The 24,277-nt window shown below is 40.7% G+C and overlaps 1 protein-coding gene across 6 annotated transcripts in view; it reads left to right on the plus strand.

Annotated features, from left to right (window-relative positions):
• The first annotated feature begins 103 nt into the window (after positions 1 to 103).
• AVL9 (AVL9 cell migration associated) overlaps positions 104 to 24,277 on the plus strand; it is a 46,324-nt gene continuing 22,150 nt past the window's right edge. For 4 of the 6 annotated variants that reach the window (XR_011139752.1, XR_011139753.1, XR_011139754.1 and 1 more), the window contains exons 1-4: positions 104 to 270; positions 19,199 to 19,319; positions 21,920 to 22,005; positions 23,736 to 23,807. Coding sequence is in view for 3 of the 6 variants with exons in the window: in XM_068935845.1 (XP_068791946.1) it covers positions 175 to 270; positions 19,199 to 19,319; positions 21,920 to 22,005; positions 23,736 to 23,807 (375 nt within the window). In the remaining 3 variants the exon portion in view is untranslated. The other 2 variants (XM_068935848.1, XM_068935847.1) reach the window with 2 other exon arrangements.

A 24,277-nucleotide genomic window follows, 5' to 3' on the forward strand; every position in this document is an offset into this window, starting at 1 on the left:
AGAAGGCCGGGCGGGGCGAGACGGGAGGCTCCGCCCTCCGCCGGGCCGGCGCTGCGGAAGGAAGCGGGTGGCTGGGGCGGCTCCGCCGGGCTCCTGGGCGGCGGGAGGCGGAGCGAGCGCCCGGGCTCGGCGGCGGCGGCGGCGGCGGCGGGGCGGTGGGCAGCGGCCTTCGGCATGGAGAAGCCAGGCGCCTCCCCGCCGGCCGGCCCTCAGCGGGGGCCGGTGCTGCACATCGTGGTGGTGGGCTTCCACCACAAGAAGGGCTGCCAGGTGAGGGGCGCCGCCTTCTCCCGCGTCTCCCCACACCCTCCCCCTGCCCCCCCCGGCGTGGGGGGGGGTCGTTTCCTAGGCCGTAGGGTCGGCGAGGCTGGGAGCTCGTTGGGGCCCAACGGTACTAACGGCGTACGGGGCCCGGAGGTGCGGGGGGGCCCGCCGAAGCCGTGACTCAGTTCGCCTCGCGCGGCAGAGGGCGGTTAACGTGCGGTCAGGCGCGCGCGCGACACGCCCGAAGCGCTCCCGCCCGAGGGTGAGTGCGATGCGGGCGGGCGAGGCTGCGCCAGGCTCGGCACTGCGGGTCCCTGGCGACGGGTGTCGTGTCCAGCCCCCCTCCCCCCGCCGGCGTTTGACATAAGCCCTGGTGATCACTGCAGGCCTAGAGGCAGAGGGGGATCTCCAAGAAGGTCAAAACAAAAAATATTTTTGCGATTTTTTTTTTTTTTTTTGAGGTGAATCTGCTAGCGATGGAGGAGCAGCGACCCGGAGCGCTGCGGGCGCTTGCTGACAGGCCGGACAGCACATGCTGCTGGGCAGGGCAGGCAGCTGGGGCCGGCGCCCTGCTCCCTGGCGAGCTGTGCTCGCCTCCTGCCCTGCCTGCGCTTGGCGGGCCCCTTCCTGTGCTGGGGAGCTGGGCAGGCCTCAGGGGCGCCCCGTGGGAGCCTTGGTGTCAGGAGAGCATGGGGCCTCCGTGCCTTCACGGTGCTCTGCCTCTCCTGCACGGGGTGAATCCCTGAGGTAAGAATCGGGTGGCCCACAAGAAAGCAGAGAGCCAGCTCTCTGCCCCTGCGCCCGGACTCCTGGAGTGCTATTGACTCCCTGTCCAAAAGGATTAGTGTGTTTTAGCCTCTCTTTTCTTCCCCCCCCCTCTTTTTTTCTATAATTTTCCATTTTAAGAGCTTTGTTATAACGAGAGATTTTTTTTAAGCTTGTTTTATGTCAGTAGGACTTGTATTTGAGCCAATAAAATAATGGCTATTCAAACAATGTTTTGCTTAATGTTGCAGTATTAAAATAAAACTAGTATTTAAGCTTCTAGAGTTGTTCCACATTTTGTGATTGGGCAGTCTCTAGAAGAACTGAGGTTGAATAAATACTGACCTCTGCTAGGAAAGACAGTGAGTTCTGTGTTCAGAAATACACATAAGTTTTAAATGATCAAATGATGAATAACTGTTTGTATGAGTTTGCTGTGTTGTTGGTGCATTTGTTTTGTTTTTAAATATGGTTATGTTGTAAGAAAATTTTGAACACTTGGACTTGCCGTTCCTAAAGGGAAAAATAACCTCTGTAGTCTGCAGATTTTGTTACCCAACTAGTCACCAAACATAGTTGCTTTGTTATTATCAGAGTAGTTGGATATGCAGATGGAAATGACTTGCTGTGAGTTTGCATGAGTCGCAGTATTTCTGGTAAGCAAATGGTGTATGAAATGCCAGTCAGGGTAGCTGCAATGACCAAAAATGATTTTTTTTTTTTGGTTTTTAAATCTTGAGCTCCTAATTTACATCAGTGAATGCTTAACACAAACAGTGTTTGTTATATTTGTTCTTTTCCCCGCTATTCCTTTCCCCTTTTTTCTTTTCTCTCATTAGCTAATCTTTAAAGATTGTATTTTACTGTTTCAATGTGGGTAGCTGTGGGTAACACTCTTCTTCTTTCCCTGCTCCATATCTGGAAGGGTGGATCAAGCTGTCTGTGCTTTTTTTAAATGATCCAATATGTTTCAGAACTGAATGGGCTGGTAACCCATAGCACTGTCTTACCAGCGTCCTTCATCATTCCTAGAAGAAGCCCTTTTGAAAAGGAGAGAGAGCAGACCAGTCACTTTGCCTGCTACATTTCTAGTCTCTGCCAAAATTACCAAAAGAATACTGTCCGCCATGCTAATTGTCTGAGAATTGGTTTGAAATCAGCTTATTTTGTACAAGGTAACAAGGAGTTAAACTAATTTTTGTTATGCTTCAGTAAGCAAAACAAGCACAGGGTGGCAACGCGTAAAATAAAAGAACATACCAACAGCAGCTGAAACTTAAGAGCAATATCATGCATTGAGTGCATTACTAAATCTTTTCTGAAAAACCTGCATGGTTCTGTAGTGCTTCATTTCTTCTCAGGATGTGTAGAAGCTGTTCACATGTGCCTGTTTGCAGGATCAGTTTCTGTGAAGAAATTGGATCATCTAGCTAGACCTGCGGTATTTATCAGTCACTTCCTGGTCAGGGACTGTTAAGAGATAAACATCAGTAGGTGTCTGTAGGAAGAATAGCACATTTTTGCCCTCACCTTTTTTTTTTGGCCACACGGAAAAAAAAAAAACGTGGGTTGGAGGCAAGAGCAGATGTGGCTTTTGTTGCATCTGTTCTTCTTTGGGGATCTGTATTTCCTTTCTTGTAGAAATATGCGTTGTTCCTGCAATAGCAAAACAAAAGTTACAAATTTATTGATAACTGAGTTCTATCTCACTGCCAATAAAATGTTTGTAGAAGGAAATTTTCAAGTGTTGTGAAAAGTTGGATGGCAAAGCCTCCAAACCAAAATCTTTTTAGTTAGAGAATTTGCAGAGGAAGGTAGTTGGAGACAGGGGAGGGTAGCTGTGTCACAGAGAGAGGAATAAAATGAAAACTGTTAAAATTGTGAGCAGCCAGACTTTCTAAAGGAAATCTAAGTAAAGGGGTCTTCAGACACATAAATATAAAAAGAGGAGGGAGGTCAGTAGGCAAAAGGGGAGACTGATGATAATCCGCCTATGATTCAAACAAATTTTGTCTCCTTTTTCGATAAAAAGCTGATAGCAAGCATGAAAGCAAAGATGGGATGAGGAGGCAAAAACTAAATTCAGTAAGCTTGATTGATGGAGTCATGTAACTTGTTTCAGAATTTAGGAAGAACTGATTCATGAATCCGAAGACCTCAAAGCAAGTACTTTAAACTTATACTACTTCCAACTTGGCAGGTTTATTACTGAAACATAAAAAATGTATCTTCTTAAAAGAACTGGAGGCAGAGATCTGCACAGCTATAGCCTAATGAGGTTGACATCAGTAGTATGCAAGGCTCTGGAGAATTTTCAAAGGAAAGAATTAATTAACAACATGAAAGTAAGTAGAATGAGTCCTATGTGGATTTACTAAAGGTAGATCATGCCCGACTGACCTGCATCTTTCATAAGACTAAAAGATTAATTTGCTTTTTATAGAAAAACAAAAAAAAAAGTTTTGTATATAAAAAATAATGCTAGCCTGCCTGGAATTTGATGATGTTTTATAAAGTACCACAAAATAAATTATTTTATAAGATGGCAATATTGGAGAATTAGTGCAAGAGCTACAACTTGGGTGTGGAATAGGGGAGGAAACAGCAAAAAATTTGTATTAAAAGAGGAACTGCTGGCCTGAAAGGTGCTTGCAAGTGTTTTTTCTCAAGAATGACTTTGGGACAATGCAACGATTGTAATAATGGCTGTATACAGTAAATTCTAACTGGAATTTACAAGCATTTTGAATGAGCAAACTTAAGGGGTCAGCATTACAAAGGAAGGCTGGAATATCTCGTGAAAACTGTAGGATAATGCTGAAATGATAGAAAAGGGATGCAGTATGAAAACCTGCAATAGGAGTGAATAGTAATGACATTATTGATGTGAGAGTTAACATTAAGAGACCTCTGCAAGAGCAAAATGACTGCATGTGATCAAGGATAATTATAAGCCACAGAAGTGGTGTGACTGGGGGGACAGGAAGACAACAACAAATGTAGTCCTACAATGTATCAATATATGTACTGATGTGTAAAGCTTCTGGTCGCCATCTTTCAGAAAGATAGGATCACTCTCTCTGTGTCAGTTCTAGGAATGGATGAGACGGCCCTTGGGCAACCTGTTTTGAAAGAGAACTTGGAAGTGTTTATGTAGGCTAGTAAAATGAGTTTTCAAGCTGTAGTGGGATGAACACTGTAAGCCAGCTCTACAAAGAGGGGAACGTGTTCCCCTTTTCTGCTCCTGCCTCCACAATGCTGCAAGGGGAAGGTAGAGCTGACATAGGGAACTGAGGTGACCAGAAAGTAAGCTTTGTTTTGATTTTGAGTTGCTTGTTTTGCTGATTCTGTTTCTGTGGTGTACATCTGCAGAAAACAGCTCTCCTGGAACAAGGTGAAACCTAGCATCGGGTGAGAAGAGTGTCTCTTGACAGTGGTAGTCTGGGACTTCTCTTTTTGGTGGTCATGTTTGCTTATGCCATTTGAAGAGCTCGTTGAACCACTATACCACACAAAATCATATTCCAATGTTGGAAGATGAAAAGCAAGGAGGGGAAAAAACAACTTTAAGCTAAAGGCAGGACGGGCACCAGTATGAGTGGATATGAACTCTCTGCGAATACATTCTAGATTGGGGATGAGAAACTATTAGCAAGAAAAATGAAGTTATAAAGGTGCTTTCAAATAGGAGCAATTCGGACTGAACTTGATGAGCTTAAAAATAAGAGATCATACAGCAAGGTTGCCTGTTATAACAGCGATTGAACTTGTTTGTCTGAGAAGGCTCTTTTCAAGTGTCATGTTTCTATCTGTATTTCTTAGAAATAGACTTCCAGAAAATGCATATAGAGCAAAGATATTTTGACAGATATCTTGATCATAGGTGTTTTCTCTTAGTGACTTCTCTGAAACCCTTTTTTGGCAGAGGAAGATAGAAATATAAATGTACAGCGTATGGCTGATGTGCATGAAGGTGTTTAACTTGAAAATGAGCTCTGACGTGGATTCTCTGCATGTAGTTGCTGTTGGTAACAGAAGCAATTAGATTCATATGCATTCTGAGCACTTATTTTTAAGACCATTCTTGTTTTGTTTAGATGTCATTTGGTTATCTTAAAGTACAGGAACAATTGTACTTTAAGTTAAAGCGAAGTATAATAAAAATTTAATCTGTTCAGCAAATAATTCTAGGTGCAGTTTAGAAATGCTTAGGAACTTCTTTTTCCTGTATAGTTTTCTTAATTTTTTTCATATACATTTATTTTAAAAAAGAATGAGATTCAAAGAATTGGTCCGTTTATGTGTGTCTTTGATTCATAGCATGAATGTGATGGTTGTTCTACGTGCTCCTTTCAAGGCCACACAGTTAGTCTGGTCTCTCTTTATTTTTTCTGTTTTCCTTTTTTTTCCCCTCTTTTTTCCTGTGTAAAGTAGACTTGTATAAGAAACAAAGCTAAGGTTTACTAGACATACAACGCTGTCAGCTGGATTGTGTGGTCTGAGGAGATAGTTTTCTGTGTAATTGTTACAAATTTGGAGTTGCTGCTCGCTGTTAAGATGGATAGCACATCTTAACACATTTGAAGGAGTGTTCTCTGGCTAATAACTGAGTGAGTTTGTGGAGAAGCTGTATGTTTTTGTTTGTTTGTGCTAGCAGATCTCCAGCCCGCTTATCTAGGCCTATCAGTTACTGATTATACAGTGATACTGGTGAAATATCCAGAAAGTGCTGTTTGCTGCATTTGCTATATCACTTTGCCAAAGAGAAAATGTAGTTATAGTAATATGCTTGCCCAATGGAAGGAGAAGCTTGGCTGGAAAGTGGATTCCTCTGGTGTTCAATAGGCTCTCAACCAGGTCATTAAAGAAGGCAGTGATAATTTGCTTGAAGCATCTCTTATAATGAGTTTCTTTGTGTAGAGTGTCAGGTTATGGGAACCCTTGTCAGTGCTTAATTAAATAAAACGGCAGATGTCATGAAATGTACAAGAGTCTTGGGTAGCATGCATTCAGTCATGATTTTCATTAATCTGAAATGAAGTCGCGAAAACACGGAATCACAGAATGGTTGAGATTGGAAGGGGCCTTGGGAGATCATCTAGTCCAGCCCCCCTGCTCAAGCAGGGTCAGCTAAAGTGGGCTGCCTAGCACTGTATCTAGACGGGTTTTTAATATCTCCAGGGAAGGAGACTCCACAGCCTCTCTAAGCAGTCTGTTCCAGTGTTCAACCACCATGACGGTAAAACAAGTTTTTCCTTAGATTCAGGTAGACCTTCCTGTGTTTCAGTCTGTGCCTGTTGCCTCTCATCCTGTCACTGTGCACCACTAAGAAGAGTCTGGTATCCTCTTTACACCTTCCTTTCAGATACTTATACACTTCGATAAGATTCCCCCTAAGTCTTTTCTTCTCCACACTAAACAGTCCCAGCTCCCTCAGCCTGTCCTCTTATGAGAAGTGCTCCAGTCCCTCCATCATCTTAGTAGCCCTTTGCTGGACTCGCTCCCGTAGCTCCGTATCTCTTTTGCACCGAGGAACCCAGAACTGGCCGCAGTACTGCAGATGCGGCCTCACCAGGGCCGAGTAGAGGGGAAGAATCGCCTCCCTTGACCTGCTGGCAGCGCTCTGCCTCATGCAGCCCGGGAGACCGTTGGCCGCCTTGGCCACAAGGGCGCGTTGCTGGCTCATGGTCAACTTGTCCACCAGCACTCCCAGGTCCTTCTCGGCAGAGCTGCTTTCCAGCAGGTCAGCCCCCAGCCTGTCCTGGTGCAGGGGGTTATTCCTCCCTAGGTGCAGGACTCTTCTGCGCTTGCCTTTGTTGAACTCCATGAGGTTCCTCTCTGGCCATGTCTCCAGCCTGTGGAGGGCCCTCTGAATGGCAGCGCAGCCCTCTGGGGTGCCAGCCGCTCCTCCCAGTTCAGTATCATCAGCAAGCTTGCTGAGGGTACGCTCTTTCCCATCATCCGGGTCACTGATGAAGAAGTTGAAGTGTACTGGACCTAGTATTGACCTCTGGCCTACACCACTACTTACTGGCCTCCAGCTAGACTTCTCGCCTCTGATCACAACCCTCGGAGCTCCACCATTCAGCCAGTTTTCAATCCACCTCACTGTCCACTCATCTAGCCCCTACTTCGCCGGCTTGTCTATGAACGTGTTACAGGAGACAGTGTCAAAAGCCTTGCTGAAGTCAAGGTAGACAACGTCCCCTGCTCTCCCCTCATCTACTCAGCCAGTCATTCCATCATAGAAGGCTGTCACGTAGGTTAAGCGTGATTTCCCCTGTGGGAATCCATGCTGACTACTCCCGATCACCTTCTTGCCCTTCCTGTGCCTGGAAATGCTGTCCAGGATGAGCTGCTCCATCACCTGCCCAGGGATCGAGGTGAGGCTGACCAGCCTGTAGTTCCCTGGGTCCTTCTTGCCCTTTAAAGTGCTGAAGTTAAGATTGACATTTGCTTTCTTCCAGCCCTCAGGCACCTCTCCTGATTGCCAGGACCTTCCAAAGAGGACTGAGAGTGGCCTTGCAATGACAGTAGCCAGCTCCCTCAGCATTTGTGGGTGCATCCCATCAGGGCCCATGGACTTGTGCATGTCCAGTTTGCTTAAGTGATCTCTAACCTCATTCACCGCCACAAAGGGAAAGTTTTCCTTTCTCCAGACTTTCTTCCTGGTCTCCAGAGCCTGGGAGATTTAATTTTAATGTTAAACTTCCCAATGTAATTTTAACATTAAATTAAATTTAAACTGTTAATTTTAACATTTAATTAGTAGTTCAAGAAACTTACATTTTTTTGATACCTATTTGGTAATTATAGAGGATGGAAGAGTGACCTAGGAAGAAATGGACAGGAGCCGTAGCCCTTGATCGTATGTAGTTGCTCATACTGTTACCTGTGAATGTAAAATACTAATTTGATATGGTGATAGTCTCTACACACTTCTCAGGCTACACTGGATACATGTGAAGTTAGCCCTATGGAAGAAAGATACCCTTGCCCGAAACGTTCTGGGTTTCGGCTCACTGTGATACCACAAAAAAGGGCTAGCCATATCTAAGTATTTCTTTTCTTTGTAGACTTTTATAACTTACAAGCTTTGAACTGAATAGCTGTTAGGGACCTGTATTAGACTGGTTTATTTGTTTACTTTTCTATAGCTTTGTCATTTAAAAAGAAATTCTACCTGGGGAAAAAAGAGTAAATTATTTAAAAAAATAAAAATGAAATTCAACATTAAAAGCATTGATTCAAATAAACAATAAAATCCAGAGCAGGAAACTGTAAAATTAATAACAAAGCCCCCCCCCCCCCAAAAAAAAAAAAAAAAAAAAAAGCTTACAGATGTAACATGTCTAATTTTAGATTAAGTTTTTTGTTTGGCTGCCTCTTTGCTTTCTCCCATTTATTACACAACGTGGCTTCTTTCTGTATGTGTATACAGACAGTTTCTAGTTATTAGAACACAAAAGAACTTGGGTTAAAGAAAAAGACATGTTAATTTCAGTCTAAAATGTTTTGTCTCAGTGGTTTTAATTCTGGCTAAATAGTTTGAATTTGAAACCTTTCTGTGCTGTAGCAAGCTGTGATATCTCAAGATGATTTACAGGAAGAACCATATGAACAACAGTGATTTGATAATATTTTGTCGTGGTTTTCATACTGTCTCGACTTTAATAGCCCACAATAAAGTAATACTTATTACACCTTCCAGCAGAGGGTTTGCTGCTCATGTATTATGTGCATGTGGGAGAAGTGCTTTCAAGATATTACTTTCATTACCTAATTAAGAATGCCTTGCATAGTTCTCTGTTGGGAAAAAAAATTGCTCTAAATGGGCTATGAAACTTGAGTGTCGATAGGAGGAAGTACTATAAGGAAGCAGTGAGAGAAATTCTTAGTTAAAAAAGCACGCTGGCGTAAATTCAAAGTAGACTTACCACAAATATCATGTTACCTGTTTCAGAATAGCTGTAGGTGGATAGTTAGTGTGGATAGTTACTGGCCCAGCTCTCTTTGTCTCGGTTATGTTCTGCTGATCTCCTATTTTGGCAGAGGATTGTAAAATATGGATTTTTGGGCTGTTAATTCTTTATCTTCCATCGTAGCTGATACTGAATTTCATAATAGTTTTCAGGAGTTGAAGTGGTAAATGGCTACTGATTTCAAAGCAAATGAAGGATAGATTTTTTTTTTTTCTTCAGAATCATAAAGTGCAGCTTCTCCTCTCATTTAAAATAAGAGATCAAGAGTTTAATTTGCCTTAACATTTTAATTTGTGAAGGCATGAAATGATGTGGGGAAAAACTCTTACTTATCTTATGCTAGTGATCTTTAGGAAAAATCTAATCGGAACAGAGATTGACTAGTAGATGCAGGTCATGTGTTGAAAAAGAAATAGGAAGACCTTACTGTTAAAGTACAAGACTGAGAGTCGTGAGATATACTTCCATACCTGACTAACTCTGCTAGGGAGATCTTGTGTGATAGGATCCTTGGGCGCTCATTTGAACTCTAGGTTTTATTTATGTGGGGAGGCAGAGGAAGAATAGTCTCTGAGGGTATAGGTTAAAATATCATGATTATTCAAAAAATTTTTCGTTCTGAAGGTGAAGCTGAAATGAAAAATAGTTGACCTCCTGAAAAGGAGAGGAAGAAAAACTGGTTTCAGCAAAGCCAGAAAAACCTACAGGAAACAGAGTTATGCAGAAGACGTTGTAAGCCCACTGACTAGTTGTTGAGGAAGTATCTGGTCCCTCTACTACTATGCTACCTGATCTTGCATAGGAAACCTGATCTTCTGTTTATGCTTTGCATGAGGCTTTGTGGTTATTACATCTGCATAATCTCAGACTTTGACTGTGTCACCAGCCATGCCCGTGATGTTGCTTCACTTTTTCATAAAGAAGTGGCACAAAGCCCAGCTTTGCTGCACATGGTGTCCAGAGCCCTGTGCCTGAACGGTTCTGCAGGTTGCTGTTCTCCTAGTACAATGGGTGAACGTTGCCTTACTAGGTGCTTCCTGTGTTCCTGAAGTGTTTGAATATGCTCTAAATACTCTTTGTTTGCTGAAACACAGAAATATCTAATTGTGCTGCAAAAGAAGTGTGGATAATGGGAAGGTACTGTATATCTTGGACTGCGCACATGACCAGTCACTTGTGGTTGCTTGGGATTCTTACTGTGTAAAATAATGGCGGCTAATCTTGACCTGCTTTTCTATACGTCAGTGGGGAGTGACACTGCAAACTTAACATCCCGGACGTAGCCGTGGAATATTCTGTATGTTCTTAGAATCCAGAAATTAGCGCTAGGCATCTCCAAAATACTTTCAAATGTTTTAACTTGTTAAGGGAAAGCAAACATCATACTCACATTAAGTACTGTTTGACTTTCACGTCTGTATGAGTATGTTTTTTGGGTGGATTGTGTTTGAAGAGCAAGCCCCCTATCTTGACTGAGTCACTGTACATTCTGTTCCTTCTGTGCTAATAAAACTTGAGATAAGGAATGATACAACTGATATGTAATGTTTTAGAAGAAAGATTGAGTATGTTTTGAAATTTTGAGGGGAAGAGTGTCCATTAACTTCTCTTGTCTTCCTAAATTATGTATGCCCTCGTTGTATGATTTGAGGGGGAGGGATGGAGTTGTTCACGAGTATAGTAATGGAAGGAGTCGTGTACTCTGGCTACAGCAGATAACGCTTGTTGTGCTCTGCAGAAATTAGCACATAGCTGCCCTGAACAATCAGTGCATATGGCCTATTTTTAAACATGCTTAGAGAGCCTATGAGGGGTGGGAAGTTATCTTCAAAAAGAAGTTTTGGCAAGTTATGCTTCCACTTGTTTGCAGAATTAGGAGACATCTAAGAAATGAGCGTGGTTACGGTCTGCTGTTTTTATGAACATTCTGAGCATTGCTTACAGTTTCCAAGTCTCCTGTCGTCCTCTCCTATGTTGCTTCTTTCTGAATGAGAAATACTGAAGTCGCTCTCCTGAATCACTTCCACAGGCAGCCTTTCTTGAGGCACCTCTTTTCTTTTATTGAGGGGAATACTTCTAGCATGTCTTATTCGCAGTTTGTCTGCTGTCTTTCCTCTAAGATGCCACTTCACTGGAAAATTAATTCCTTTTTCCTGTTCTTGATTTCTGCTAACACAACAGTTGTGCTTCTGTTACATTTGCTTGATGTTGTCTTAACAGAGTAAGTGAAGTGCATGCCTTGGCTTCTATACTCTTCTTGAGTCTGTGCTTTTGGTGGAGCACAGTAGGTAGATATTATGCAATAGGTAATCTTCTTGAGTGATTAAATAAAATCCTGTTAAAGGAGCAATAGAAACAAAAATATCCTGAAAAGGTGCTTGATTGGAATCAAGTAGAAGGGTTTTGTTTCTGGCTCATCTTACTGATGATAACCTTGCACATATCACTTACTTCCTCTGTTTTAGTTCCCTACTTGTAATGAAAGTATTTAAGCATGTTAAGGGAGTGTTACAAGCATGAAATCCTGTGATGTTGCTAGGTTAATGAAAACATACATCGAGTATTAAAGATTAGCCTATAAGCTGTTTTGTACTAGATGGAAGTATTTGGATTTGCTTCTTATGTTCAACAGGTTGAAATTCTGAAAGAAGCTTTAGCTTTTATTGTAAAAGAGGTCATCAAATTAGCATGGGGTGATAATCATTTTAAGTACACAATGCACTGTTAAGGATACAGCCAAATTGGTATCTGACACTTCAGTTCTGGAAACAGTGCTGCAGGTTCTGATCTCTCTTCTAGAACTGATGATGAATTCCACCCTCTGCATGTCTCTCTAGTCCACTGAATTAGTATATTGTGTTCCTTGTACAAGAAAAACTCTCAGGTGTGATGGGGTTTGGGGTTTTGTTGGTTTTGTTTTGTTTTTTGGTTTGGCTCTTAAGTTTTGAAGAGCGGTATGCTCTGTAGTTGTTTCCTTGAAATCCCGTAATGGAAACAAGGAGTGCTTCTTTCTACAGTTCTGTGCTGATTATTTTCTCCATAGTTGTCCTAATGTGTACATTGAGAAGTTTTCTATATATTTGTTTACAGTTATATAACACCTGCTACCATCATTAACTTTCATCTTATGATCTGTCAGTTCTTTGTACATATCATGACAATGTTGTAGTTATTTAAGTGACTGTGCCCAAGTAATTTTGACCTCACTGGGATGAATGAATGAACGCTAGATGAGTAAAACGTGCATTTCTGTATCTCCGTGACACCTCTCATATGCCTATTTCAAAGTTACTCCAAGCAGTAAATTTGCCTACTGGTGTATTTGTAGAGCTGGCAACATAATTTACCTACAGGTATAGCAGAGGGAGGTGCAAAGATGTAAAATTGCTTGCCAAAGGTCACTTCTAGTTGCAGTAAAATGGAACCTGCGAGTCTTAACTTCATGCTCCCTGTCCTAATATTGCCTTATATATTCTGTGTCTGATTTTGGTAATCTGGCCTATAGGTTGTATGTGGGGCTGAATTAGGACACCTAAGCAGCACCTAAAAGCTTACCTTCAGTTTTTCTATCAGCAGCATTATGAGCAAGTTCCTTGCCTATTGTGACCTGCTGGGGGTTAGGGTATGGGGGCTGCCTGCTTCGTTAGTTTTCCCTGGGGCAGAGCATGTTCTGCAGTGTATAATGCTGTTGTCTGTGTGTAGCTTCTCAGCCTCGTGCTTGGTGGTGAGCTGGATTTGTCCATGCTCAGGTTTAAGCCTAATGCTGAAACTTGTAAGGAAGGAGCATGTTAACTAAGAGCTGTTCTGGGACTGTCAGGATTCTTGCAGTAAAGATCCTGAATGCTTGTCAGATCATAAAACAAGGGCATTACTAGCTTGGGCTGTATCAGTTCAGCATTATTTGTTCTATGAATTAGACACAATGTCTGTTTCTAAACTGAGAAGTGAATGTGCTCTAAAGTGTGCTCACAGTCCTGGTTCCCCAGTTGTCCAGAAAGAGATCTGCTGGATCCTCTGACAGCTCCATGCCCATCTGCGTAGGCTTCCTCACGTTGGGAAAAAGGGCATGTGGCAGAGCTGGGGAAAGGGTGCACATCTGAGTCTCGTCTGTGGTGCCATCCGGATGCTGGCTAGGGAGCGAGGTGCCATGCCGCCAGCCCCTGTAGGTATCTAGCCCCACAGCAGGTTGTGTGCATGGAAGATGGGGCTACTGCTGACCCACTCTGTACCAGTCACTGCTAGGGGCAGAGGTAACTTAACAGGTAGCTGAGCGTTACCCTCTGTTGTTTCATCGAGGAAGCTGACCTCTGTGGTACCTTGTACCCTCTCAGGAGTTCATCCTGTCTGAATTCTATCTTATTTTCTGTAAGACCACAAAGTCTTTCCTTGAGGGCACAGTCTCCTAGGCTGGAACGGCTGCAATAATGTTGTGCTCCTCTTCTGGAAGGAGTTTTACTTCCTTGAAGAAGCATTTACTTACTTTAAGGAGAATGATACGGGCAAAAATCTCTGAAGTACATGGTTTACATCTGAGTTGAATTGTATTATTATAAAAATAAAATATTGGGGGGAATGTCCAGAATACATGTTAGGATGGTTTTAAAAACAAGTGTGAAGGTTGGGGGTTTCAGGTTATTTTAACTTTTAATGGCATAAGAGTTAAAACTCTACTAACCTGGTCAAATTATCAAAGCAAACTTGAATGGTTACCCTGTGCACCTATAGCAATACAAATGGTATCTTTATAACCTGAGTGTTGCTTTATAGCTTGAATGGTATGGGAGAATCCAGTTGGTCATAAAACTGGAGGGACAGGTCATACCTATTAATAACAGATTGATTTCCTATCACTGTTACCTTGTGTGTGTGTGTGTGTGTGTATGTATATATGTGTATATATGTATATATAACATCTACTGTTAGAAGTGTTTAGTGTGTAGGCATTACTGCTCTTTGTCCTGTGGATCCTGATCTGTTGGTTTTGTCGTGCAGTGAAGGGGAAAGTTTGTCATTTAAATCTGATTTAAATTGTGATAAATTTAATCTTTCAGCATAGAGAACAATGTGCTTTGAGTTTCATATGGCTGTATGCTGCAGTTGTTATGGTGACTGAGATAAAAATCGTTGGTGTTCTGGTTTCCTCTGGATCTGGTTATGCTAGAACTAATGTATCTGGGACTTTTTTTGAATTCCTGACTTGGAATGAAGAGCAGCTATCCTCACATATTTGAAATCAGGGATCAATTTACGTGTTGTTCTCATCCATTTTATTTGTCACTGCTGCTTAGCAATATCCTCAGCATTCAATATTCTTCTACTTTTCTTGCTCTTCTTTTCAGCCTTAAAAGAGAGGGGAAGAATTGCTATCCAAGAATTGAAACTAGCTGAAATGATTTATGAATGGAAAGGTTCTCCTAAATAGGAATAATGAGTGTTTTCTGCTGAGCTCCTTTTATTTATTTGAAGCAATTGTCCTACCTATTGATGCAATACAAGCGATCGAGAGAACATCAGAACGACTGTTTCCTAGAATGGAAAGGACTTGCTCCGTGCAAAATAGATTAATGAAACTTTGCAACTTGCTAAAAAATTCTTATCTTTAAAATAATGCTGTAGTTCTGAATGTTTCAAATTTGCGTTAGTTTTGGGGTGAAATCCTCTCCCTATTGAAGCAGTGAGTGTCTGCACTCCTCTTTTCTTACCGTGGTTTAGTCTGGTAAACTTACTCTGGCTAAGAAATCCGTTCAAATGGGAGGAACGAAACCAGATTGCCTACCTGGTTTTATTTTTTTCTGTTTGTTTTCATTCCGCAAACAAGATAGTACTGTGTATCAATACTCACTTTGGGTCCACACTGTTGTACAGATGCCAATTCCTGTAAGATTCACTAAGAATTGCTTACAAAAGGTTAGTTAACGTAGCTGAATACAGGTAAAATAAAAATGTCAATCTGAAAAATTCAGTTGTAGTTCAGTTTAGAGGGATGGTTTTGTGTTTTGTTGGAGCTTGGTAATCAACAAGAATTACCACATGCTGTGCACTGAAGAGCACCATTATTTTTCTTCACTAAATCACAGCATAGAACTTTATATTCAGCAGCAGCCTATATACAGAAGAAGGAAATATGAACTGGCAGAAATGTTGCCATCAAAAAACCCCTTGACAGGCATGATAGTATTTCCAGCTTTAATGAAGGTCCCTGATGCTTGGAAGAGTAAGAAATGAGTGGAAAAACTGGTTCATATTTTATATAGGTTCTTCTGAAGTCACTGAGGAGTTCAGCTTTCAAAATGAATTTCATTTTGTTGAGAAGCTCTCTTTAACTCACTTGAGGGGGAGAAAAAATAACTGCAAAATCTGCTCAGATGATCAACCAAGAAAACGTGCAAATGTTCATATTGACTATCTACCTTCATTAACAAATTCTTTCTCATAAACCTAGGCGTTCTTTTCTAATGGTTGTATGTATTAATGATGAACGGGGAAATTGAAGTGCATGCTTATGCATGCACATACGTGTAGATTTATACAAATGTGCACTGTTGTATTTAAATAAAAATCAAGCTCTTTATCCTTCTTTCTTCTTTCCATAAAGAGAGAGAAGGAACAGGGGATAGGTCCCCCATGATTGTTCTTGAATTTAAAGTAGAAGATGAGGAAAAAGAACTATTTTGTTTTTTAGGTAGTAGTCTTCACTAGGAAATCTGTACTGCACAATGTACGCACGCAGTCCGAGAAAAGAATTTTACTGAGGCTTCTCTTGTTCAAAAACTTGGAAATGGTATAACTGAGATTCTTTCTACCTCGCTCGCTATCATTTTTGTATGTGTGCATGCCTTAATTTCAAGGTCTTAAGAACAATATTATGTAAGCAATAGGCAATATGCTTATTAAATAAGCAGTATTATGACAATGTTGTATAACTAACTTGAGACCAAGAACTGCTTTTTTTTTTTTAAAGACTGCTCAGTGTTACTGTAATGCTTAAGTGTTAAAAGCGTATTTTTTTAGGCAAAAGTTTCCTAGCTGCAATTGAAGCCATTGTGTAAATTGAGCTGTAGGTGTTGAGCAGGATGTTTAGAAGATGAGGAACAGTTAGGGTGAGTTTCACTTGCATTACTTCAGTCATCTGTAAGTTAGACTTCGATGTCTGAGCTAGCTGTCTTTAGAGATGATGGAAAGAAGTAGATCAGGTGAATCACCCTCTGGAGGTGTCTGTTTTCTCTGACTGTGCAGAATGCCTGGGAAAACTGGCTCTGAGATCCTGCTTTCCTATACCTAGTCAGAGGAGATGAATCCCCCCTGTGGTGGTTACTTGAAAAAAGTTTGATGTGACTACTTTGAAATAAAATTACTGGAAACTCTCAGGTAGGCAGGGCTAGAATAAAGATCTCCAGGGCATTGCACACTGCCTTTGCTGTTAAACTGCCCTTTTTCTTCCCATAGCTGCCTACCTCTTTGCTGTTTCCACCCTTTTCAGCCTCTGTAATATGAGATGGTACTTGTGCAGACAGCAGTCCGTTACCCTACACAAATGTGATTCCTGCTTAGAAACAAGGGTACTTTGCGTGGATCCTCTTCAGGAGGGAGAGGAACAGTATGTCATCATGTAAATTGGGATTATCGTAACATATGCAGATAAAATAGGTGAACTAAGGTCACTCAGGCAATCTTAATTCTGTTTTTTCTGAATTTTGTGATCCTCTCTCGTCTATATGTGCATACACACGCATGCATACAGAAATTCATATAGTAAAATATATATTTTTGAAATAAACAGTCTGATATAAAACGAGATTATCATTGGTGCCATTAATGCCTCTTCAAATTCTTGAATTTGAAACCGTAAGAGCCTACAGAAATCCTTGTTGCTGGCAGTTGCTGGTAGCAGCTGATGGGTTGACAGCAAATTGGGGCCTGAAGCAAGGGGGAGCGAGCAGTTTTTCAGCAAGTTCCCTACTGGCAAAGCAGCATAGGAACCTGGTCTGTCAGCTTTAGTCTGGGCTTTAAAAAGGAGTATTCCTCAGCGAATGCATGCTTTTCGTACAGCTTAACTCATTCCACCCTTCTTCCCTCTAGATGTATCTTTATATAATCTTTCAGTTTCTCTGAATTCATGATTTTGACTGCAATGCAAAATGAACATTGCTGTTCTGTAAGTACAGAGACGTGCTGATGCCTTAGATCCTTATTTGCAGTATTTTCCTGTCAGGAAAAATGCTTTGGATGGTATTTATTGAAACTTAGCATCCAGCCAGTCACAGGGTGTCCTCTGTGTTTGATGAAAATAAGCGACTATAGAGGCTGAATCAGAATCCCCCTCCATTGACTGTGCACTGAAGTAAAATATCTGCTTCAGGAAGTTAGTAAAGATGCTCTTTGTAAGTATTTATGTCCTTAAAACGTAGGACCTCTGCTTTATTTATTGCTAAAGTTACTCATTCTGCAAAGAGGATAGCACTGCTTAGTCCAGTAATAATTTTGGTAATGGTATTTTCAGCCAGCAAGTCTGAATCTCTGGACAGTATGGAATTGTATGGTATGATCATCTTCTCTGTTGTAACTGCTTACATTAAGCTTCTAACGGTTTAAGCTTTTCACAGTCTGTAATGTGGAAAGTGTGTTGTGGGATTCTCGGGAATTAGGCACGTGCTGCACGGCAGGCAGTGTCTCTGCTCCTTGATATGCTGCTGTTTCACCGTTTGTCCCATTTAGAAGTCAAATACTCTTCTAGTTAGCTTAATGGCATATTTTGTTTAAAATGAGGTACGCGTTCTTAAGATAACTAACTACAAATCAAAGCATGGATTGCCTTCCTCCTTCCCCCACCAAGCTAATCCTTTTACTATTGCATATCCTTTTATTTTTGTTTCCCTCTCTCTCCCTCTCCCTTCCCCTGCTTGCTAAATTGTTCTTTGTGGCTTACGTATATTCAGTTCAGGAATTTGGTCATTCACTAGATCTTTATTGGGTTTTTGTGGATACCTTCAGGATGTCTTTGCACACCATGATATGCAACATGGTATGAGGAATAAGAAAACTTGGTACATCAAGTAGCAAAGGTTGGTGTCTTTTTTCCCCGAAAGTTGGCAACAACTGGAGAAAGAGTGACGCTGTGTGGTAAGGCGAAGAATTTCACTTCTGTTTTCTTGATATTTTTATTTTATCTTCCATACAATGCTGAGATTATTTTCTGTGTGGTTGCTTTGTCATGCTTTTGTATTTTCCATAGGTTATTTTCCATTTAGGCATTTGGCAGCTGACTAATTTATGACTAAGCATTTTCCAAGAGAAGTCCCTTACCAGTTTCTTTTACTGATAAAGAAACCTGTGTTTAGGTTTTGCTTGATACTTCAAGGAATGCCTATCTAGAAAAAAGACTTGGTGAAGGTGGCTGGAAACTCAGAAAGGTCTCCACAGGAAAAGAAAGTGAACAGTAACACTGTTAAGAAAGCTGGTCATGGGGAGCTGTCCTAGGCACGTGTTACAGTGCAAGGGTATCGAGAGATTGTCGTCTTATTTGGAAAAAGAGCTTGGAAAAATGGCAAATAAAGTAGAGGTGAAATTGAAAGGCAAGATTTCTTGGGAACAGCAAAAGGAGATGCTTTCAGTTACCGTGTAGAACTGATTTCATCATTGAAGCCAACAGCTTAATACTTAAAAGCAGGATTTTGCTGTAGGTGTAGCTTCTGAGACTAATCAACGTGTTGTAGCATGAAATATAGAGGCCTGCAGGCATGAGGGCTCTGCCTAATCATGAGCAGTTGAGCAGATTTGAAGCCAAATCCAGTTTTAGGATGTCTTTTCTCTAACACTAACCCCTGCTGACGTTGCAGGTACGGTGGCATGCTGCTGGCTATGCACATGCAGGGGAGAAGGTGTTCAACTGTTAAGGCAAGGTTTGCCAATTGAAAATCTGTTTCATGTTCCCTTTGAGGAAAAGGTGCCAGGTTGGACAGAAGCACTGTGGAAGCCAAATCTGCCCAGGGTCTCTCAGTTAGACCACAGAGAAGTCAGTCCATGGATGCTTTGGAGGAAGAGATGAGGAATGGTAGCAGGAAGGAAAAAAAAATCTTCTTTCATGCTGCTGCTAAAGAAAGACTGCTGGGCTGAATCACAGAGGCTTGCTTGTGTGGTAGCAGTAATCTGTTTTCTTTCTGCCTCCCTCTGTCCCCCTTTTTTTTCAGGTTGAATTTTCCTATCCTCCCCTAATGCCCGGAGAAGGACATGACAGTCACAGTTTACCAGAAGAATGGAAATACTTGCCGTTTCTTGCGTTACCAGATGGTGCTCACAACTATCAAGAAGGTAAGAAACCAGAGAGGGAAGTGGCATGTACTAGTGTCTCCTTCCTGCCTCTAGTGCACCCAGGAGAAGAGTCTTATATCTGACCAACCATTCTTTTTGCTATTAAATTTCTTATACTTTGCATTTTTATGTAGCCCGCAAGATACATTGATAATGATGAAAGTTTAAAGTGAAAATAGATCACAAAAGTGCATCTCCTGCATCAAGAAATCAGAGGTCAATAGAAGTTCAGTTCAAGGTTTGTGTATCGCCTGTATATACTCCTAACACAAAACAAGGACACCATCTATCTCGGAAATTCTTTGAAGGGAGAAGAACCTCTCGAGTAAAACCAGTGCAGTTTTGAGGCGAGGGGAAGATAAGATGCTGACGTTCAGCTCTGTAACATATATACTGATTACAATACCTTTTCCCACACTAAGTGATTACTGGAATGACCTGCAAGGACCTACAGAGCTCTCGTTCACAGTCTGCAGAATGGCATATGTTGAACACAAGTAAATATAAGGGCGGGAAGAGGAGCCTTAGTGTATTGGTCTACGGAATGGAAAGAAGGATTATTTTGCCTTGTGGTTACCAATAAGATCATTGTTGAAGCCTAGTGTTCTTGGTAAATTATCAGAATAGGTTACAATGCCCTTAAGGATCCTTAAGGAAAAAGGGGATAAAGTAGATTGGAGCTTTTATTTGAGCAGCTTTGTCTGTCATATACTTTCATCTTGAAGACTGACCTCCCTCCCTCTGGAAACAATTATATAGTTCTGAGATCTGGATCCAGAATTTAAAATTGCTTATTCTAAGCCAAAGTAGCGTAAGTACTGATCACTCCAAAATGGACAATTAAAGATAACTGATGGAACACTTTTAAAAATATAAGTATGTTGGCATACAGCTACTATTATTGGAAAAGTTTTTAACTTATTTATTTGGTTTTGACAGCAGTTCAGTTCATCACTATAGCATATTTATTTGCAGTTATTTCATTAGTTTTTCTGCACAGCAGTAAAGAAGGAAGCCACTTGAAACAGTAAAATAGTCCCCCCTCCCCCCGAAAAAAAAAAGGTAGGATTTTTTTTTTTAATAAGGGTTTTTAACTTTATGTACTCAGTCTTCTAATCTTTCAGCTTCCAGAGATTCAGTTGGAGGTGAAAGAATTCACGTCAAAATAATCCCTTTCCTAGCTGCAGTAAGAGTCGCTGACTCTGTTCTGGGCCATGATTTTGTTGCATTTCTGCATGCTTAGATATCTCATAAGTGATAGGATGTATTCAAAGCTAGGAAATTAGAAGCCATCTCACTTACCTTCTCCCTCTTGGTTCAGTACTATGCAAGTTAATGCAGAACTGGCAGTTTTATTGCTACCGTAAAAGGTTATTAATGTGTATTTTCTTGATAAGAAGAAAAAACTGGCATAGCAACAAAATTGATGTAAATCTTTATAGGCAGGAATAAACATGAACTTGGAACTGGCACATGTAGTTCAGATAATTATTTTATTTACTGTAACTGTTAGTTGTGTATTTACTTCAGTGTTTATAGCCAGCTCCCATTGAAGGAGTTGTATTTTGTAAAGAGGGTGATTTGGTATGGGAAATGCTCTTAAAGGTTTACTGAAACCCTATGTGATCTCTATTATAGAGTTAAATTTATTTGAGGAAATACATTTTGTTACATATAATCCTATCTTAGCTGGACCCAGTACATACGAGCTAGTCTATTCTGTTCTATTTTGTTACTACAAAGCAACCAAAAAATTTTGATTGGTCTCGGTATAAATTTCACTCAATATGAGTTTGAATGGTAAACAGAATCATAATGTATATTTTGCGTCTCCTTTATTTACGAATTACAAACATTTTTTTTGCAGTAACAGCAAGTATGTGTTTTTATATTACTTTGATTCAAATGATAAGGCTTACTCTTCTTAAAATCTTTTCTTGTGTCGTTTTATATAGAGATTGCTTCTTTCCTGTTACACTTGCACAGCGAAAATGACTGTTTTATGTTAGACTACAGCTCCTAAGTCCCTTCTGCTAGAGTAGTAGCGTTGTGCATGGATATCCACCTTGGCAGTGGTAGCAAGAGCTCTAAGCTTTCAGGCTGTATATTTCCTCCTTGAATTTTTCATACCTTCATTGCATTTACCTTCTTAGTGGCACTGCACTGCTACTGTACACCCAGCCTCACCAGTTCTGTAAAAGTAGCCTTACGGTGCCTTCTCTCTGCTCCTTCACAGCAAACCGGAAGTGCAGCGTATCTGTGGGTTTCAGTGATGCTTTGCTGCTAACAAGAGCTGCTCCTGAGCATCTGTCAGTGGGCTCATAGGAGTTTGGTTAGGCTAAAACTGAGGCTGCTGTCAAAATATCCATATTAGTGCAACTGGAGCCACTTCCACAAAGCACCTCATAGTTTGGAAACTCTAGTTTCAGGGCACGCGTAGATTTATAGACGATTCTTGTTTCAAGTCTGATGAATTGTAGCACTCAAATGCCCAGCGTTTTCAGCAGTAAATCTTTAATAAGTAAGTGGTACTGAAAATAAAAATATTGAACACTTCCCTTCGTTAGTGACTTACGAAGTATTCTTTTTTTTCTTCATAGATACAGTGTTTTTCCACTTGCCACCAAGATGTGGGGATCGAACCACAGTATATGGTGTCTCTTGCTATAGGCAGATTGAAGCCAAGGTAACTTTACAAATTGTGAATTGTATCAGTGAATTGACAGGCTTAATGTGCTAATGACTGAAATTCAGTAGCTTATGCTACACCAACATTCAGACAGCAGGATCAGAATTATCATCTCACCTTAAAAATCCATGAAAACGTGCACAGTAGATAGCTACAGAACTTGAGGACTATTTCTTTCCCTTATGTCAGTAGGCATATTGTATTCCTTGTCAATTGCCTTGAAGACTTCAAAATATGTTTTGGTTCTTGACAACTAATCCAGACATCAGCCCCAAGTAGCAAAGTTTAAGCTGACATTCTCTCCAGCTGCCAAGTTCTATTGCCAGAAAGTAGGTCTCTTGAGTTTAAATTTCTCCATTGTGTGACTGTGAAGGATTTTAGAGTATTTCCTAAGATCTGACCATGCAAATGTTGCGATGTTTCTCTCCACATATATCCTTTGCCAAAAGTACATTTGTGAAGTGAACCAGAATCTTTCTATTCACTGTATGCGGCTACATAGCTGCTTACTGGTACTGACTTCTTCCCAATGAAGCTGAAAAATGGGGAAGAGAGCTACACTGTGTGTGTGGTCACACTTTGAGGAAACTAGGTACTTGATCTGCTAGAATGTGTCCAGACTTTCAAAAGTAGCAGTGGTAGTATAATCTATGCAACTCTAATTGAAAAGTTTGTACAGATTTCTTTAAAAATATGCCCTTTCCAGTGAAAGGCCAAGAATCTGGAATGCCAGGTAGCCTCGAGTTCTAGATGAGTTGTGCGTTCAGAAGATGCAAATTATGTACTCTGTGTTAGTCTTAACCATACCTTGATTGTATTTCAAGTTTCTGTTTGTGTTGTGTGAAGAAATTTTATGAATGCGAATTTTAATTCTGTTTCTCCTGTTGATTTTGGTTCACTCACTGTGTTTGTACACAGTCTTCACTGCATTCTGTGATTAAAGTCGTGCTGTCTTTACCTATGCAATTGTTTTAACTTGGTTTTATTGCACTCTGGATTCCAGTTTATGCTGGTTACTAACCAATTAAGAAGATAAATAGATTTTTAAATGGAACTGTTTGGAACAAGTAGAATATAAAACAATGTGTGTTTTTATATAACAACTCTAGCGCTCTTCCCATCTGGCTTTTTGTTGTTGTGTGGGCTGCAATCCACGCACTTGCTGTCTTGTACAATTAAGTGACTCACTTGGCTGTATTTCTGCCCCCACCTTTTCTAGCTCTACTGTTAAGTGCTAGGACCATGTGGTCTGGCTGAGAAAATAGCTGCTTCTGCAGATGATACTTCTCTTTTATAGGTATCTCAAACAAAATGCTTGAGTATAAAGCAAACTATTTCTAAGCAAAGGCTTTTCAGCCTGGTCCGTTTGCACAAATAGTGTTAGAGAAGAACAAGTGATGCACTGAGGCTTCTTTTCTTCTCTTCTGTTACCCTCAGTTTAAAATGCTATTGCCTTCTACTTATACTAATGTCTTTTAAACATTCCTGTGCATATCATCACAGCTGTATTTGGATCTTTGCTGTGAAAACAAAACACAACCGATGACAAATCGGTGTTATGTCCATTTGTACTAGGTAAGGGCGTACTGTTACGTGGTTTCAGTATTCTACCATTGAAGGCAGTCAGTCCTAGGATTTTATTGAAATAGGGGTATGAGACAACAAGATCCTTGAAATCATTTTTTGAAATTGTGGGTAAAAATACTGTTAATATTTCTATTTCTTAGGCATTAAAAGTACGGCAAGCAGACATCACCCGAGAAACAGTACAGAAAAGTGTCTGTGTTCTCAGTCAGCTGGTAAGAATGTTTAACTCTCAAATCACTTCCAAAGAATAAATTAAGTGGTTTGTTTTCCATATTCTTATTTGGAAACTTTTGGCTCTAAATATATATATTTTTTAAATCATTGTAAAGGGTGACAAAATGAACAGTAAATTAAAAATGTATTGGAAAACCATGGCATTTGAGTGAGCTGCCTTCAATTGATATCTCATCATAAGAATACTTGTAAAACTCTACCTGTTGTTGGGAACTGGGATATCTATTTGCACTTTGATTATTCTTAAGTGCTAATTCTGAAGTTCTTTGTTTCATGTAGTAGGGTTTGGGGGTTTGGTCACTGTAATAACTGATTATCAAAAAAACTAGAGAAAGCAGCTGTTGACAACTGTCAAAGAGGTTTTAAGATAGTCGCATACATAGCAGACCCTGTTGCGAGGAGACGTGTTGTATATCTACTTATTTAGCAATAGCTACCAATTGCGAGG

Source organism: Struthio camelus, chromosome 2 (genome assembly GCF_040807025.1).
Source record: "Struthio camelus isolate bStrCam1 chromosome 2, bStrCam1.hap1, whole genome shotgun sequence".
Taxonomy (NCBI): domain Eukaryota; kingdom Metazoa; phylum Chordata; class Aves; order Struthioniformes; family Struthionidae; genus Struthio; species Struthio camelus.